The sequence below is a fragment of the Prinia subflava genome, chromosome 16, assembly GCF_021018805.1.
Source record: "Prinia subflava isolate CZ2003 ecotype Zambia chromosome 16, Cam_Psub_1.2, whole genome shotgun sequence".
Classification (NCBI taxonomy): Eukaryota; Metazoa; Chordata; class Aves; order Passeriformes; family Cisticolidae; genus Prinia; species Prinia subflava.
The window spans coordinates 16,652,295-16,668,797 of record NC_086262.1 but is presented as its reverse complement, the minus strand read 5'-3'; the positions used below and the strand labels follow the sequence as shown (position 1 = coordinate 16,668,797).

Here is a 16,503-nt window from a genome sequence, read left to right as displayed (position 1 = left end):
TGATCCCTGGTTGGGGTAGGAGGTGTAGAGTCAGTCCTGCCACCCTTTAAATCCTTCTCTGGGTGGCAGAGCAGCAGCAAAACCCAGCAGGTTGTCTCCAAAAGGGAGCAGGGAGGAGAAAAAGAAGTTATTTTTCTGCCTCATATTAAATAGATGTCAGCTGCAGAAGGGCAGTCAGAGGAAAAATCTGATTTTACCACAGCTGGGAAGAGGCAACTTTGCCAAGAGGAAAAAAAAAATCCTGGATTGTGTTTTCCACTCCAGTGAACTGTGCTGGTCTTGGTGCTCAGGAAAGCTGGGAGCAAAGTACAGTGGTGTTCATGTGGCCAGAGTGGGGATGTGGAACATGTGCAGGGCAGAAAGCATTTGAAGCCTTTTGTACAAGTCCTCAGTGAAGTCTGTGGCTGGATCACTTTGGAGTTCTCCAGCTGCCTTGGAACAGACTTCTGTGGGAAGAAGGCAGAGGCACCTCTCAGACTGATTCATGCTCCCTTATAAATATTGCTGCCTTTTAAAATCAGAGACAGCCCAGGGGTTTTGACAGAAGGGAAGGAGGAAAGAAGCAATGCCCTTCAGGGGCCAGGTGGTCGGGATCGACCCTGACTGAGCCAAGGTTCAGGGAAAAAATTTACTGACATGATGTTACAGCTTTATTGACCTCATTAACCTCATTCTCTCTTACAATACATTCCATGGTTCCTACAGGAAAATCTTCAGTTTCTACCCACACTGCTTAATAAGGCAGGAAAGACATTTCATGTTTCTTTTTTTTTTCTTTTAATTTTCCAAAGTTTTTTGTTTCAGTGTAACTGCAGATTGAAACTTAGAACACACAGTACCTACAAAGTATTCCTTGCTTAAAAAATAGGACCTCTTCCTATCTTAAGGTTCTCTTAGGGTTTATTTCTGAATTATTTTTTTAATTTAAAGTTTTGAATGCTAGCACTGTGGAATTAAGTAAGAAATGCGGGAATTTGTAATTCCTTGTGTTTTTCCTCCTGCAGCCGTCGGGATGACATGGAGTCTCTAGGCTATGTATTGATGTACTTTAACAGAACCAGTCTGCCTTGGCAAGGATTAAAGGTAGGTTATGATGCTTTTTTCTTCCCTCCCCCACCCTTTTAATATTTTGTTTCATGTTTGGGTATCATGCATCTGCCTGTCAGGTGGGTTTATATAATGTTTAGCCTCAGTTGCACAAAGCAGCTTTTCCCAAAGCTCGATATTTATAGACTGTGGATTCTGCCTCTTACGCAGCAGGCAAAATGTGCATTGTTGGACTCTCTTAATATTTATGCTAAACAATAGCTGACATCATCTTTGCCAGTTATTGTCCTCTTGCAGGCCGAGGCCCCTTTGGGAAATAGAAAATAACATTGTTAGTGGCTTTTTGAATTGCTAGAGAGAGGGTGGAAATAATCTCTTGCCTGGCAAGTTCAGTCTCAGTGGTATCTTCAGTCCAGATTATGGCACAACTAAATAATTATTAACTGCAGCAGGCTTGTTCAGGATTTCCATGTATGGGAGCCAGCTACAAACGTGGCAGACATTTATTTCACTTATTTAGACTCCAGTGATTGGTTTCCATGTTTTAATTGTTTTTCTTCCTCTGTGTGAGAGTTGTGTAATTCCAATGGTGTTGCAGCTGCACAGTTTCTGAAAAGGCAGCAGCTTGTGGGCCACTGGAACTCTTCAGCTGCAGATGAATGTAAGGGGTGCTGAAGCAGCCCTGAATGGGGCACTGAGTGGGAATTAATACAACTTTGGCAAATGTAGCTGCAAGTCTGGTGTGGTTAATGGACAAAAGCAGCAGCTAGAACTACACGAGCTGTGCCATGTGATGGAAGCATTAGACTGCGACAAATGGTATTAAACTGTGGCCAAATCTTAATACCAGATTGACCTTCATTCTCTTTGCAATAAGTGTGTGGGACTTGGAGATTTCACATAAAATACTTACGGTTGACCAAAGGATTTTTGTCATTTTTTTTTTACTGCTGTCCTTGTTAATCCAGTGTTGCACAATATCTCTTATATTGTGACCTACATGTTCCACAGGCTGCAACAAAGAAGCAAAAGTATGAAAAGATTAGTGAAAAGAAAATGTCCACTCCTGTTGAGGTTTTGTGTAAGGTAAGAGTTTCCAAATGATGTCACACTGTGAAATGGAAATTCTTTTCTTGTTTGGTTTGTTGTTGTTTTTTTCCTGAGCTTGAGCCAATATATTAAATAGCCTCACATGGCATTTGCTGCTGAATAATGCTGCTTTGGCAGGCACTGGGTGCCTTGTGTTTGGCCACCCAGCAAGACTGGGAATTGTGTGTACAGGGCAGCATTTGCTGCTGTTCCTTGGCAAAGTTCATGCCACCATCATTCAGGTCTTGCTGACTGTTGGCTGTGCAAGCTCCCAGCTCCCTTACGTGAGGCTTGTTCAGTTCTTCAACATTTACAGTGCAAGACTGACATCAGCAGTAAATAAGTAACCAAGGTGGAGCTGGCTGGTTTGCCCACACGCTCCTCCTGTCTCTCCAGGAGGGTTCCATTTGTCTGCCCCAACTCAGGTATTTGCTGTAGTGGAATTGGATGCAAGTGATCTTGGTTTTTCCAAGGTTTTCCTTTGAGTCTTAGGATTCCTCTCACGCTGCGGCATCCTCTTAACAAAGATCCTTGAGAACACTGCAGGGTTTGTGCACCTCAGATAGCAGCACCAAGGATTGCACTTTCTAGTCCTACACATCTCTATCCCAGAGTCCGACAGCATCTCCCAAGCTGTGAATTGTTCATGGAATGGTTTGGGTTGGAAGAGAACTTAAAAATCATCCAGTTCCAACCCTCCACCAGTCCAGGTTGCTCAGAGCTAATTCTGTACTCTGTGTACACCATCCAGTCCTTGAACTTCCAGGGATGTCACACCCTGTGACTGTTTTACAGCACTGTTCTGTCTGCTCTTACCTATTACATGTAGCCTTTCATACAGCATTAAATGTTTAAAAATGTAAAGCAGAAAATATTGAGAAGAGGTTTTCATGATTTGAGTTTTCACACTTAATGCTTGTTAACTGACCTTGTCTCTACTATGTTCAAGCAGACTATCAAGGAAACAAGAGAGAATCTGTTACCAGATAATTATCATTATTTTAGAGACTTAGTCAATAAGAACAGGCTTTAATTAGGATGAACAATATGCTTTATAAATAAGTTAAATGTTAAAGGTTCTGGTAGCAGAGAGCTTATGATTGCAAACCATGCATGAGGTAACAGTTCTGGGGAGGAATGTGTACCTGAGCCAATCCACATTCTGAAATACAGAATAAATGAACAACTAGGGGCAAAGTGGAATTAATTCATACATCTTCAACCAGTTCTCCTCTGTTGTTAGAGAGAGATGTACATCTTTTTGCCTTTGTTAGAAGGTTTTTGCTGCAAGCCATGGCTTGATTAACACTGTTGATTTACAGGGGTTCCCTGCAGAATTTGCCATGTATCTGAACTACTGTCGTGGCCTGCGCTTTGAAGAGGCACCAGATTACATGTATCTGAGGCAATTATTCCGTATTCTTTTCAGGTCAGTCTCCAAGTGGAAAAGTACAGAAACTTCTCAGGGATCCAGTTGGGAACTGCTCTGTGGGACTGGCACTGCAGAGAGCAGCTCCTGTGTGTGTGGTGTAGGGAGTTCTTCTGGGACTTCCTTTCATTTCAGAGCTTCAAAAGCTGTTTAAAGGGCCTGAAAATTATTGTTCGATGTTAAACATGAAGGGAAAAGATTCTCTTGTTTTTGCCTTGTGTGATGTGACCACAGGGTTTAGCCCATGCTTCAGGTTCTGTTGCAAGTACCTTGACCCCTTGGTGTAGAAGTCTTTGAAGCTTTTTATGTTTGGAGATTGATGCTGGGCCCAGCAGTGGTTCCCGGGAGAGAAATTGCAGTGGAGGAGAAGAGTGCTGCTCCTTTGAGCTCATTAGAGCAACTGGAACATAAATTCCACCCTGTGCAGTGAGCAGCACCTGTCAAAAGAAGGGCTGCTACTGATCTCTCGAGTCTCCCCCCAGGTTTCTGGAATCCAAAGAATTCCTATTCAATGATGTACAATACTGCAGTCTCTCCTTGAAATTATATTATTATTAACAAAAAAAAAAAAAAGGCTCAGTGCAGGCTGTGGGTGAGCTGGGCTGGGAGGAAGTGCTGCTTGCACGAGTGCAGACTTTTGTGTAAGCAGTGAGTAAATGCTGCTGGCTGGCATTTGGGCTTGCTGCAAGAATCCCTTTAAGTTAGTAATACTTAGCATTTCTATACCATTCATAATCTCTAAAGCAGCTTAGAGAAGGAGCTATCCCCTAGCTGTGGGATTTGAGGCAGAGCTTGGTGCTAGCTCTGATGTGTTACAGCAGAACATTTCCCTCTTTTGCAGGACCTTGAACCACCAGTATGACTACACATTCGACTGGACAATGTTAAAGCAGAAAGCAGCACAGCAGGCAGCCTCTTCCAGTGGGCAGGGGCAGCAGGCCCAAACCCCCACAGGCAAGCAAACTGACAAATCCAAGAGTAACATGAAAGGTTAGTAGCCAAGAACCAAGTGACGTTACAGGAAAAACAAAAATTCCACGAATTTGGACAACGGCAGCAATTCCAAGTGTTAGATCAAGGAGGTGGTTTAAAAACTACATTTGGCTCTTAAATTCAAAAGCAAAACCAAAAGACGTCCTTGGAGAATTTGACTACTAACTTTATACCAAAATGTCCTTGTTATTCATATCATTTCTTCTGGGGATGTTGGGTCATTTTTTAACCACTGCATCTTTTGCTCCCGCATTAACCACTTTCCAAAAACAAGAAACTGACTTGGTGTTGGGAATGTGACATTTTTATTTATTTTGATTTATATATATACATATATATATGTCCTTATATATGTATAAATATATAATGCAATCCAAAATCCTAGACCTAACACTTCTTAAGGGATAATTCTCATTGACTAGGCAAGGATCTAGAGACTTTGGGTTCTGCTCTGTGGCAGCTGGTACAGTGCTGTGGGTTTGCTTCTGTTCTGTATGCCTCAAACACTGGGAACAGAAAATTGTGACTGCTCTGGCTTTCTCCAGTGGGTTTACATTGAGACATTTGGTCCAGAGTTCAACGAAGGGACCAGTGAGCTCAAAATGCCTTGTCTAAATCAAGCAGCAACCCCAAACTGCTGTGGATTGCCAACTCACAATTTTCTGAAGTATCTGGGTGCTCTGGGGTGGGGCTTCAGGTTTCCTGATGGGTTTTTGTGATGTTTCTAGGTTATGGTTTCAAAGGGAAATGTTGTGACATGTTCAAATGTAATTGTGTAATAACTGAAAACTGAGTTCTGAAAAGACACATCCATTTTTTTCCCACATGGTCTAGAAGCTTTTAAAATACTTTTTATTTTGTGATGTAAATGTGCTGGTGTGAGTCTGGTAAGTCCTTAGAATGAAACTGCCACATCTGTGCATTTTTAAGCCAGTTTTGCCATGAAACCAATTCCTCCAGCTGAGCTGAGGATAAAATTCAAACTAATGAGATTGTGTCACTGAGAATAGAGAAGCAAGGTTTAAATTCTGTAGTGAGGCATTGCTGCTCTTCAGTACCTCTTGTCTGTCATTTTTATATGTATAAAATTATATACTTAGCTAACATGACAATCGTGGAAATCAAATAAATGCAGAAGTGTTTACAATAAACTTAAAAATTGTTCTTCATGTATTGTGGCAGCATTCAAACCTTCGCAGGTGTCTTTAGTCAAAATAGCTGTCAAAAAACCACATTTCATCCAGAATAAATGAAGTAGTAAAATACCTGCTGCTTTTCCCAAGATTGAAGTGGTTCTTGAAAAAACCCCAAATTCATAGATGCCATTAAATGTCAGATTTTTGGCATAAAGAGTGGCTGGATCTGACTCAGGCTGGAAACCAGTTCCTTCAGCTGCTACACCAGTAGCAGACTGGGTGATTAACACCTGGGCTTGGATTGCTTCCTGAAATAGAGAAGCTCTGACTGAAGTTCAGAACCCAGCCCAGTTTGGGTGTGGGGAGGTTGGCTGTTGGAGCAGAAGATAATTCGAGCAGAAATGCACATTCCTCAGAAGAGCTCATGCTCAAAGTGAAGGCAGTGATGATCTGTACGTGGAACCTGCCCTGAAAATCAAGTTGTGAGCTGGTGAAACACAGTTTTGCTGAAGTGTTCTGAGGTTTAATGTGCTGCTCTCATGGATCAGGCAGTCTCTGCCCAAGTGCTGTGTGTGAAGAAAGAAAAAGTCATTAAAGTGATTATCTGCCTGCACCTTGAAGAGAAGCTTCAGTGCCAGAGAGCAGGGCTGAGCTCACTGCCAGGCACAGGGAGCAGGGAAGCTTTGCTGTGGAGCCTTAGACCATTTCTATTCACTGATTTGCATTCCTCATCACATTGTCCTTTGGTAGAGACCCCTTGCTAGAGCTCAGATGAAATTCCTCGTGTTTTAGCACAATTTCTTTGGGTTTTTTGGGGAATGAGTCTGCTCTTCCCTCCCTGTCACCAAGAAAGGCTTGTGACCTTTGGATCTATCAGTCTGTAATGGCAGCAGAGCATTAAAGCAGTACTTGGCAGACATCTGAAGACTTCAGAGGCTTCATCTCTTCATCAAAGTACAGATTTCCAGATTCCTAAAATCCTACAAGTTTGTTTTTTTTTTGTGGGAAGATTCTGCCTATGAATGAAGACCATTTTGAACCCAGCTAAGCTGATGGAGGAGGCTGTATGGTTTGGATGCCCTGTCACATAGGAGAACATGAAATACCTGGTTATTTCTCCTGGAGTTCAGTTAAATTCTTGTGTAGTTGCTGTAGCAAAGCCTGTGTGGAAGTGGCTTAAAAGCCTTCCTGGTATCAAATGTTACCCCTCTGGTAACCATATCCATTGAACTGGAGTCCTGCAAACAGCAATGTACAGGTGCAGCTTTTTATAAAGGGCTGTTGAAGATGTGCATCTGGGCAGGGTGGGCCAGAGAAGTGCAGACTCAGATTGTTTGTCCAGTGAGCTCATTACAGATATTCCTGACTTCCTTAACTCAGATCCATGTTAAATCATCAATGAATCCTAGAGTTTATCCAGGCTAAATGTTCTGCTTGGTTCCAGAATAACCTGTTCTGTCCACGGCCTTTTTTTCTCTTCAGTTTTTTTTCCCCTGCCCCTCTCTGGAACTCTGTGCAGTGTCTTTTGTAACAGCCAGATCAGCTGGTTTGGAACTTGGGAGAGGTGAACTGTTCCAGCAGACAGAGCTCTGCTGACTCGGGGAACTTGGGCTGGCTCTCTTTTGCCAGTGCAGCAGTTGTTCAGGTGTGATTTGTGACTGTGCTTACACTCAGCTTCCCTCAGTCATAAAAGTGACTCAAGCACTCAATCTGCAGGATAAAGTTTACCAGTTCCATTTGGGAGAGGTGTTTTTAATTCCTGGCAGTGGAGATTCTGCCAGGCAGTCAGCAGGTCCATTAATACTTGCCTGTGGTCGTGGCAGCATTGCTCAGAACAGAATGAGGCTTCTCTGCTTGAGAATTAGAATTATTGGCAACTGAATACTTCTCACTTGTCTGGAGAAATGGAGAATACACAAAGTTTGGGCATTTCAAATCGAGGAGGTTTTTAGGGAATTACTCAACAGTTGCTGCTCCCCTGTCAATCCCATGTTCAGCCATGGTAATAATAAAGCAATTTGAGGATCCCTCACACAGCACAGAGATTTTTCAGAGGTTTGGGCAACACCTCAGAGGGACAAGGAGTGATGATCTGGCCCTGCATGGAGTGAAGATCTGTGGAAGAGGTGCCACCATGAGCTCCCCAGCGTGTTCCTCATACCAGCAGTGCTCTGTGTGCTCTGAGTGTGCCCATCCTACCTGACAGCTGTGGCTGGGCTGTGTCTTAACAGGACTTTCAAGGGACATTTTGAGTTGAATCCAGTTCCCTGTTGCACTCTGTAGCCATAGCTGGACATTCTCCTGCCCATATTACCTCGGGTTTGAGGAGTTCTAATAGCAGCAGATCATTTAGTTGGATGTCCTTTGTTCTCAGGTTCAGGCTCCCATTTCTTGTGAAATCTTCAGACTTCTGAAGCAATGAGTTGATCTATTTCTTTCCACACTCTTCCTTTGTTGACTTTGTTTTGGCTGCTTTGACGGAGAAAGTGGTTCAAAAGATGAATCAGTGTTCTCTGCTGAACACACTCGATGGAAAAAACAACATAATTTTTGGTTGTGTGCATCAAGTAAGGATTAGGAAACTCGGGAGTCACAGGGCTTTCTGTGGGAATTTGCACTCAAGTGGGAATGGCTGTCTTGATTCTGGTGCAGGATTCATTTTTTTAATATGACCAGTGTAGATAAAGAGGATTGTCCTCCAGTGCATTAACACTGGGTTTGAAACAAGATGTTGAACCTCGTTGCTATGACCTGTAGCCAGTTCTGGAGAAGTTTAAGCCATTTTCTGGGTGCTCTCCAGATACATTTTGGACAGAAAGTCAGACTAGTAAGACTTGTTTGCACTTGCTTCTCTCTGGATGACAGCACAAGCTCTAGCTGAGGTCAGCTCTGTCTGTATTTCACCGAGAAGAGATTTCTGTTGCAAAACCTCGGAGCTGTTGCTGTGATGAACTCACCCATGGCCAGAGCCGTCCTGTCTGGAGGGCATCCAGAACGGAAACTCGCTCGGCGAAGCCGCCTTGGGCTGGGGCTCCTGTCCCTGTGCAGGGCACAGCTCTGCCCCCCGAGTCACAGAAAGGAGCACGCAGGGAGGACAGGCTTAGTTTGCAGTTACTGCTTCCTGGAGATGTGTGTGAATTCCTGTTCTCTCCCTATCCATCCCCCAGTGTCATCTGGAATACCGAACATGAACAGAACTGCTGTGTGTGCACCACCTCCTGTCATGTGAGCCCGCACTTGTCCTTGCAGAGACTGGGCTGTGCTGCTTCCCCAGTGCCTGTCACAGGTTGTGCCTGCTGTTGTGGCTGCCCAGAGCGTGCTGCTGTGGCTTTGTGGTGGCACCAGTCACTGTAGGGTGAGGTGTCCCCTGCCTGTCCGTGTGACACTGCCGTACTGCGTCTCTGGAGAGCACCCTGCAGTCAGATGACAGCTTGACATTCAGGGATATAAACATGAGCCACTGCAGACAAGCAGAAAACAATCCTATGAAATTACATCCTGTTTCCTAGTGGCAATAACACAGCTTGTTTTCAAACTGCTGGGCTGGATCCCTGCTGGAGGAATGTGGCATCCAGCTGGTGCATTAAGCCCATTCCCAGTGCAGCAGTAGGTGTGAGTGAGAGGTGTGTGAGCTCCAGAGTTGTTGCAAATGCTGGTTACCTTTGGAAATGGACACCAGGAACTCTGCAATTCTCAGATGGAGCAGCATTTTCCCCTTTGAATGACCATAACTGCTGGTTAATTCTCCTCCTGTGAAGGCTGTTGCTCGTTTCCATCCCGTATCAGTAAGTTTCCCCTTGTGTTTATCTTGCAGGTTTCTGAGCATGACGAGGATGGGACAAAGCAGAGCAGATCGGAGCAGGACTTGTCACTCCCCAAATCCTAGAAATTTTAGTTCATACACTTGCCAGTGGCTGTGGGCAACCATTTCCTTGGTGTAAAGAACTTAATATCAGTATAAACTGGCTCTGGGCAGTGTCAGTGATGCTGCACTTTGAGTTGTAGCAGCTGTAATTGTGAATATTACTGAGATAGTGAAACATGGTGTCCAGTTTTCTATTGCATTTTTTTCAAGTGGAAAAGTTAACTAATGGTTGACACACAAGTGGAGAAAATTGTGCATATGCCAATTTTTGTTACCTTTTTACTTTGAACTACACTGCTTATGAGATCTCATTGTTTTGGAAGAATGGCATGAACAGTCTTCGGCAACAGTTGTGATAATTGTAAATGCTCACAATTGTGCACTCTTTTCTGGTTATTCCTCCCTGGGTTTTGAAAGTTGTACACTTAAAACATTCTTAAAGTTGTTGGCTTCTATGTGCAACATACCAAGCCAGCTGACATGGTAGTAACCAAAGATTCCAGTTTTTAAGCATATGAAAGACTCTGCCTGCTTACCTGTGCTAGAAATAACAGCATCTAAAGTGAAGACTTAAGAGAAACTTAGCGACTACTAGATAATCTTTAGGACTCTGCATTAACTCTATAATGTTCTTGGTATAAAAGGAAAAACAGCATATTTGTCACGAAATTTAGTTAACATCTTACAACTGAACCTGTATGTAAGTTGCTTAGATAAATGTAATCACTGTAAACATCTATATGATCTGGGATTTTGTTTTTATTTTGAAGCGGGAGCTTTTTTGTTTACAAGTTCATTAAAAACTAAAAACTGTTTCTGTAAGGAAATGAGATTTTTTTAATTTGCCTTGTTAATTCAGTTTAAGAAATTTCCATTACCCTGTTTTTAAACCAAGTTTTAAGGCCATTTGTTAAGCAAAAGAAGTCATATTTCTTTCTAAATCATTTTAGATTTAGTGTTGTAACTCTTCCTCATTTTGTTTTTAAATAAATTTTGTATTTTTTCCTTGAGGGGGAAGGGGCAGTCTTGCATTTTTATAACCTGTTGTTTGAGACCAGCCCTCTATAATAAGATTGGAATTTTTTAAAATGAAATGGCATCTTTTGCAGACCCGGGATTGGCAGCCTCCGAGCATTGCCGTGTCCTGCCTCGGCTGGACTGGCTTGTGATTGCTGCTTTGGAGAAAAAATTGGAATGGTTTGAAAAAAAATTGGATGGTTTGAAACCAAGGCATTTTCTTTCAAGTTCTTGTGAAGTGGATATGACCAGATTTCCTCTTGTTCTTGGGGGCAGCCTCGCACCATGCAGAGTTCACATTGGTTACTGCCCCAGGCTGTCTTCCTTCTCACTCCTATTCTAGCCCAGCTGAAAGAAAGAAATACTTTTATTGCTGGTAATTCTTTAACAGTGTAATTTATTCCTTTATAGCATGTCAGAATAAATTAAAAAAAATGTCTGAAAATGCTGCCAGATGCCTATTGTGTAAATGTTGTCTGTATGTTTGCTTTTTAGACAGTTTGCATGCATGGAGCAGAGTTCCTGCTCACAGGCCATCTTTTTTACTGTTGGAAAAGATCTCTCTTTCCTTTTGGAAACCATTTCTTCAGGATCATAAGACACTGTGCACTCCTGGAATGGTGATGATGCAGATCAAGGCTCCCCTGTACTCTGTCCAAGAAGAATCTGCCCTGAAATGTTAAACTTTAGGTGGAGAACACTGCGTGCTAAAAAAAATAATAAACACAGGGGTAGATAATGTGGGAGGACAGGGAGGCAGAGAGGCTGCTGGGCTTCAGAGATAGCAGAGCACACTGGGGAACTCGTGAGGCACAGCAGGCTCTGCTCCCTGCCAGGTGCAAGAGGAAATTCAGCTCCTTCTGGCCAGGATGGTTTTCCAAACTCCTCAGTATTGCCCCATCCAAATAAGGATGGTTTTCAAGCAATGCCTCCTATGAAAACAAGTCTGTTTGTAAGAGCTGGTATCTAGAGCACTGTGAGATGTCCTTATCCATGATTTCTGCTGTCTAGGCAACGTGTCTGACAACACGTGTTGGCAGGAGGGAAAGAAGCATCAATGAAATGCCTTCTTGGCAGCTGTTCTTGGAGAGGCTGCTCGGAATTGTTGTGGCATCGCTTTTCATGCTCTGACATGAGATACTTGCTGAAAAGTTGGAGAAAATAATTTGGTTTCAGGAGAATAAATTATTTTCTCTGTTGGTTAAATTTGCTCGTGACTTTGAGGGGGTTCTAGAAACAACTGCTTTTGAGCTCTGTAAGAGAGAATAAATACATCTAGGGTGTCAAAATGCATTGGTTTGTAGTTTGGGAGCTGGAAGTGCTGCAAGACTGAGCCTGGAGCTCAGTCAGCCTTGCAGATGTGTGGGAACAGGATTTATTTCTGCACAGGAGCATGGGCCAAGTGTTTTGCATCAACAGCCTGTGCCAGATGTGCTGGCCAGGGCATGAGATACCCACCAAACACCCGTGTGCTCTCCCTGGTTGGTAACAAAGACTTCAGCCTGAAGGATTAGAACCCTGTGGATCCTGATCCTGCTTGCACCTCTGCAAACGTTCTGTGTTGAGAGAGATTCACCTGCAAAGTCCAAACCTCTGCGTGCAGTCCCAGGCCCTTGATAAGGAATCTTCGTTTGGACAAGAGGCCGTAAAGCTCAAGATCTGCAGCCTCGTGCCCTCTGGAAAGTGCCAGAATTCGGGTAATGACATTAGGCTGTGACAACAGCTCCTTAGTCATCTCACTAAGCTGCGTCCAGGGTTTCAAAGCAATTTATTAACCTCCTTACAACGACTCTGAGAGGCTTCCTAAGGCCACCTTTTAAAGGATTGCTTAATTGGGAGCACGGAGTGCTCATGTGCAGAGTACTGCTTCATTATTTTTAACCTATTTAAGCCATTCCTTGTTAGAAGCAGTTGAGAGCCTTTTTCTCTTTGCCATAAAAGCTCTGAAAAGAGACAGCTCTGGCTCTGCCAGCGTCACTCCTTGGCTGCTCCTCTGTGTGGTGTTGGTAACAAGTGACAAACACAACCCCTGGCTGTGTTAAAAACATTTGATGTGTCTGGTGGGTCTGGAGCCTGTCCAGCGTGTGCCACACTTTTTTTTTTTTTTTTTCTGATTTCTGTGCAGTTCTGTCTTTCTGGGGGTTATTTTTCAAGTGTTGCAGTGTTGTGCCTGTTCCCTCCTGGCTTTCTCAGGTGTTTTTTGTTGGGAACCTGTCCCTGCTTTGTGCTGGGATTTTCCTGAGCTGTGGTGCTTCAGTCCAGCCCCGCTGCTCTGACCCACACCTCGGGCTGGCTGCCTCCGAGCAGCCCCTCCCACGTGGAATCTTCCTGCCATCCCAAGTTGGCTTTTTGCACGAGGCTTTAATTTCTCTTGACAGCGTTCTCCAATTTAGAAGATTTGTTGCTTAGCCAGCTCCATCAGCCCCATCTGCTCCTGCCGTAATTGCAGTGAAATCACGATGATTTCACATCAGCCTGATGTTGTAACACACCGGTGAGCACAGGCAGAAAGGAGAAGTGGCCTGGCAGGAAGAGCTGTCTGCTCCGAGCACTGATGCCTCTGCAAGGATGACACAGAGGAAGTGCCCACCCTCCTAATGGGGCCTGAGTGGAAGGACTGCGTCCCTAATGTGGAAATGGCTCTTTAATGTGATCCTTGTTAGCAGGAACGGGGCTGTCTGTGAGGAATTGACTCGTGCTGGGCCACAGCCGCCTCAATGAACCCTTCCAAACACACCAGCTCCCTGTCCCTCTCTTTACCTGTACCACAGCGAGCTCAGCTGCTTTGCAAAGCTCAGTACTAAAGGTGTAAAATCCATTACTTTGAGATGCTAATGTGACTTTTTCACATTACGTGAGATGTTCTTCGATGTAGGCAGTGCTGGATTTTGGTAGCTGGAAATCGGGAGGAGCCAGGGAATCTTCTCACACCAGACTCGGGTTGATTGGGTTTTCAGGTTTTTGTGTTGATAAATTACTGAATGTTGATGCAGCTCCTGTCTCAGAGATGAGCTTGGTGTTTTGGTATCAGTGACTGCTCCTGAAGTACCCGAGCACGCTCAGCCCTCCCCATTCTGCCTTCCCTCCCCCAAAGCCTTTTGTTCCTGTTGATAACGTGGGTTGTTTTTTTGTAAACACAGCTGATTAACTGCATTTCTTTCCCCGTCTGAGTTTGCAGGAAGGCATCGATGTGCCTGGCTGCAGGAGAAGCTCTTCCAGAGCTGTGTGTGCACCAGCATATCCCAGGAGCTCCAGGGCTCCCCGTGTTCCCTGTCCCCACCCTTGCAATAACACCCAGCCTTGGGCTGTTTTGCAGGTGGCAGACTTTGAACTTCTTCTGAATGGAAGCAATTTGAGCTGGTAGGGAGGCTTTGAAGGAGTGTACGTGTTGTCCTACAGGGTGGACTGGCTTGCGAGCTTCCCTGCTGCTCTCCGAGCCCCTGCCTGCATGATGAATCCAGGCCTTCGCTTTACAGCCCTCTGCGTGCCCAGGGCAGGGGCCTGACTTGGCACAATCCTGTGCCTGGCAGAGGTGGGGCAGGGAACCTGTGTGACTCAGCTTTGTGGGACTTCATGAGCCACCAGAGCAGGGCCACGAGGACCAAATCCTCCCTGCCCCTTCCTCCTACCTCGGGCGAGTCCCTGGTGTCGCTGTGGCCAAAGCAGTGCACTGGGACCGTTCCAAATGAAACCATCGTGTGTTAACTGGGAACCTCCAGGGCCGGGCCCTCTGTGTGTGATTCTCCTGAGCTGCTGCACTTCCTTCTCACGGGTTTTTTAACTGCTGCTCAGCTCTGTGGGTGAATTAAAGGTCCTTGAGCCCGTCTCTGGTGGCTGCAAGGATTTCACAAATCCAAGGGGGCACAGGAGCAGCCCGGGGCTGGCAGCTGGCTCTGGTGTTGAGCAGCCAGACCAAGCTGGGTGGCCGTGGGCAGGACTTTGCCCAGATGGGGCAGAGAGCAGCAGGGAGCGTTTTCCTGCCTTGGCAGCTGCAGCCAGGCAGTGGAGGAGGAGAGCAGAGAGGTAAAGCCAGAAACTGGTGCAAGTCCTTTGAGCTGAGAAAAACCACTTAGGCAGCAAATAGAATCATTCTCATGTGCCGACAGCTTCCCCCCGGCACAGCCCTGCCTCGTGCTGAGCTCTGGGTTCCTCCTCCTCCTCCTCCTCTCCAGATGGAGCTGGGCCAGGGCTGTTTGTGCCACTGGGTCAGGGTCACCTGGAGAGGCAGAGCCTGTGGGCAGCTCCAGGAGGGTGGGCACGGAGGGTCGGGGTGTTGATGCCCCTGCAGGGCTGGCATTCATAGTGCCACTCACCCCTGGAACAGCAGACACAGCCAGAAATCCCTGCTGACACACCCTGCAAGTGCCTGCCTGCCTTCCCAGACCCCCTTTTCTTTGGGGAGGAAAGGGGAGGAGCAGGCTGTGGCCATTCTTTCCTTCCCAAGCCCCCTTTCTTTGGGGAGGAAAAGTGCAGAATGTGGCCATTCTTCCCCAGGAGGTGTTTGCTGCTGGCTTTCATTCGGGTTTGTGCTGTTTGTTCCTGGGGAGCTGGGGAGGGAGGAGAACCCTGCCAGAGTTGCACCCCTGGGAAGGTGGAGCTGTGCTGACGCCGTTCCCAGCCAGCCTGAAGCTGCTCGCAAATCCCATAAACTGATTATGGGTGTTAAGTCCCTGCTCAGTGACCTTTCTCCCTCTCACTGACAGCTTTTAACATCGTGCCCCTCCCCGAGGTGCTGGGGGGGTTTGGGGACAGCAGGGTGGGTTTGAGGCGGGCATGGTCTGAGCTTTGCGTGCCAGCTCTGCCAGCCACTCCCCAGGAGATGCAGCACGGCCTTGGCAGCTTGATGCTGATTGGAAGTGGCTTGTTTGTGCTTCCCAACATGCAAACAGCTCGTGGGGTCCGAGCTGGCTGTGCTCAGCCTTCCCCAGTGTGAAGCTGCTGGCGGGGGCTGTCAGCTGTCCCCACTCCTGTCGTGCCTCCCGAAATCGCAGCTCCTGGCAGGGCGGGGCAGGAGCCCGCGGTGGCCGTGCAGGGGTGGGGTGATGGCACTGGACAGACTGGCTCAGCTGTGGCTGGCAGCTCTGCCTGGGCTGTTCCAAGGAGGAGCTGATCCTGTGAGACAGGGAGCACCTGGGTGTCCGTGAGGCACAGGGCGTTTCCCTGTGTTTCCCTGTGTTTCCATGTGTTTCCATATGTTCCATGTGTTCCCATGTATTTTCATGTATTTCCATGTGTGTATTCCCATGTGTTCCCATGTGTCCTCATGTTTCCCTGTGTTCCCATTATTTCCCTGTGTTCCCACATATTTCCATGTGTTCCCATGTGTTCCCATGTGTTCCCATGTGTCCCAATGTGTTCCAATGTGTCCCCATGTGTCCCCATGTGTCCATGGCCTCCCCAGGGTGGGGAGCAGGGGCAGGAAGCAGTTGCTCTGACACAAGCCCCCTCCCAGTGCCCAGATCATGCAGGAACCCCCCTGTCCCTCTCTCCTGGAGCCTTGTGTCTCCCTTGGGAAGTGCCGGGGGAGCTGCCTCGTCCCTGTCCCTGGTGAGGGAAGGTCTGGCACCCCCTGCCCTGCTGATGCCGGGGTTCAGGCTGTGCAAGCAGAGCCAGCAGGGTCCTCCTGTCCCTCTCATGCTCAGCAGGTTGCTGGGTGACAGATAAACACAGCACAGGCAGTGCCAGGGGGGCTGGGTGCCCTTCACCCCTGCCTGGAACCAGGGCACAGCTGTGCCCAGCAGGGCTCAGGTGGCACTGAGGGACCTGCCTGCCACAATTTGGGACCCACTGCTGACCCCCTGTGTGCTCCCTGTGGCTTCTTTCTGACCCCAGCCTTCATTTTGGCTGCTGGGGCAGCTGCTGAGGCTCCCTGGGGCTGGCCAGAGGGTCCCAGAGCTGCAGCATCCCCGTGGCCACGGTGCATCTCA

At 46.5% G+C, this 16,503-nt stretch overlaps 1 protein-coding gene across 4 annotated transcripts in view; it reads left to right on the top strand.

The window, feature by feature from the left end:
• The window catches only part of CSNK1A1 (casein kinase 1 alpha 1), a 32,275-nt gene extending 21,254 nt beyond the window's left edge, over positions 1 to 11,021 (top strand). For 2 of the 4 annotated variants that reach the window (XM_063413804.1, XM_063413808.1), the window contains 5 exons: positions 1,005 to 1,083; positions 2,059 to 2,133; positions 3,459 to 3,565; positions 4,407 to 4,555; positions 9,509 to 11,021. In XM_063413804.1, coding sequence (XP_063269874.1) covers positions 1,005 to 1,083; positions 2,059 to 2,133; positions 3,459 to 3,565; positions 4,407 to 4,555; positions 9,509 to 9,516 — 418 coding nt within the window. In that variant the 3' untranslated portion in view covers positions 9,517 to 11,021. Of the gene's footprint in view, positions 1 to 1,004; positions 1,084 to 2,058; positions 2,134 to 3,458; positions 3,566 to 4,406; positions 4,561 to 9,508 lie in introns of those variants that run through there. The other 2 variants (XM_063413807.1, XM_063413805.1) reach the window with 2 other exon arrangements.
• Positions 11,022 to 16,503: the final 5,482 nt, after the last annotated feature.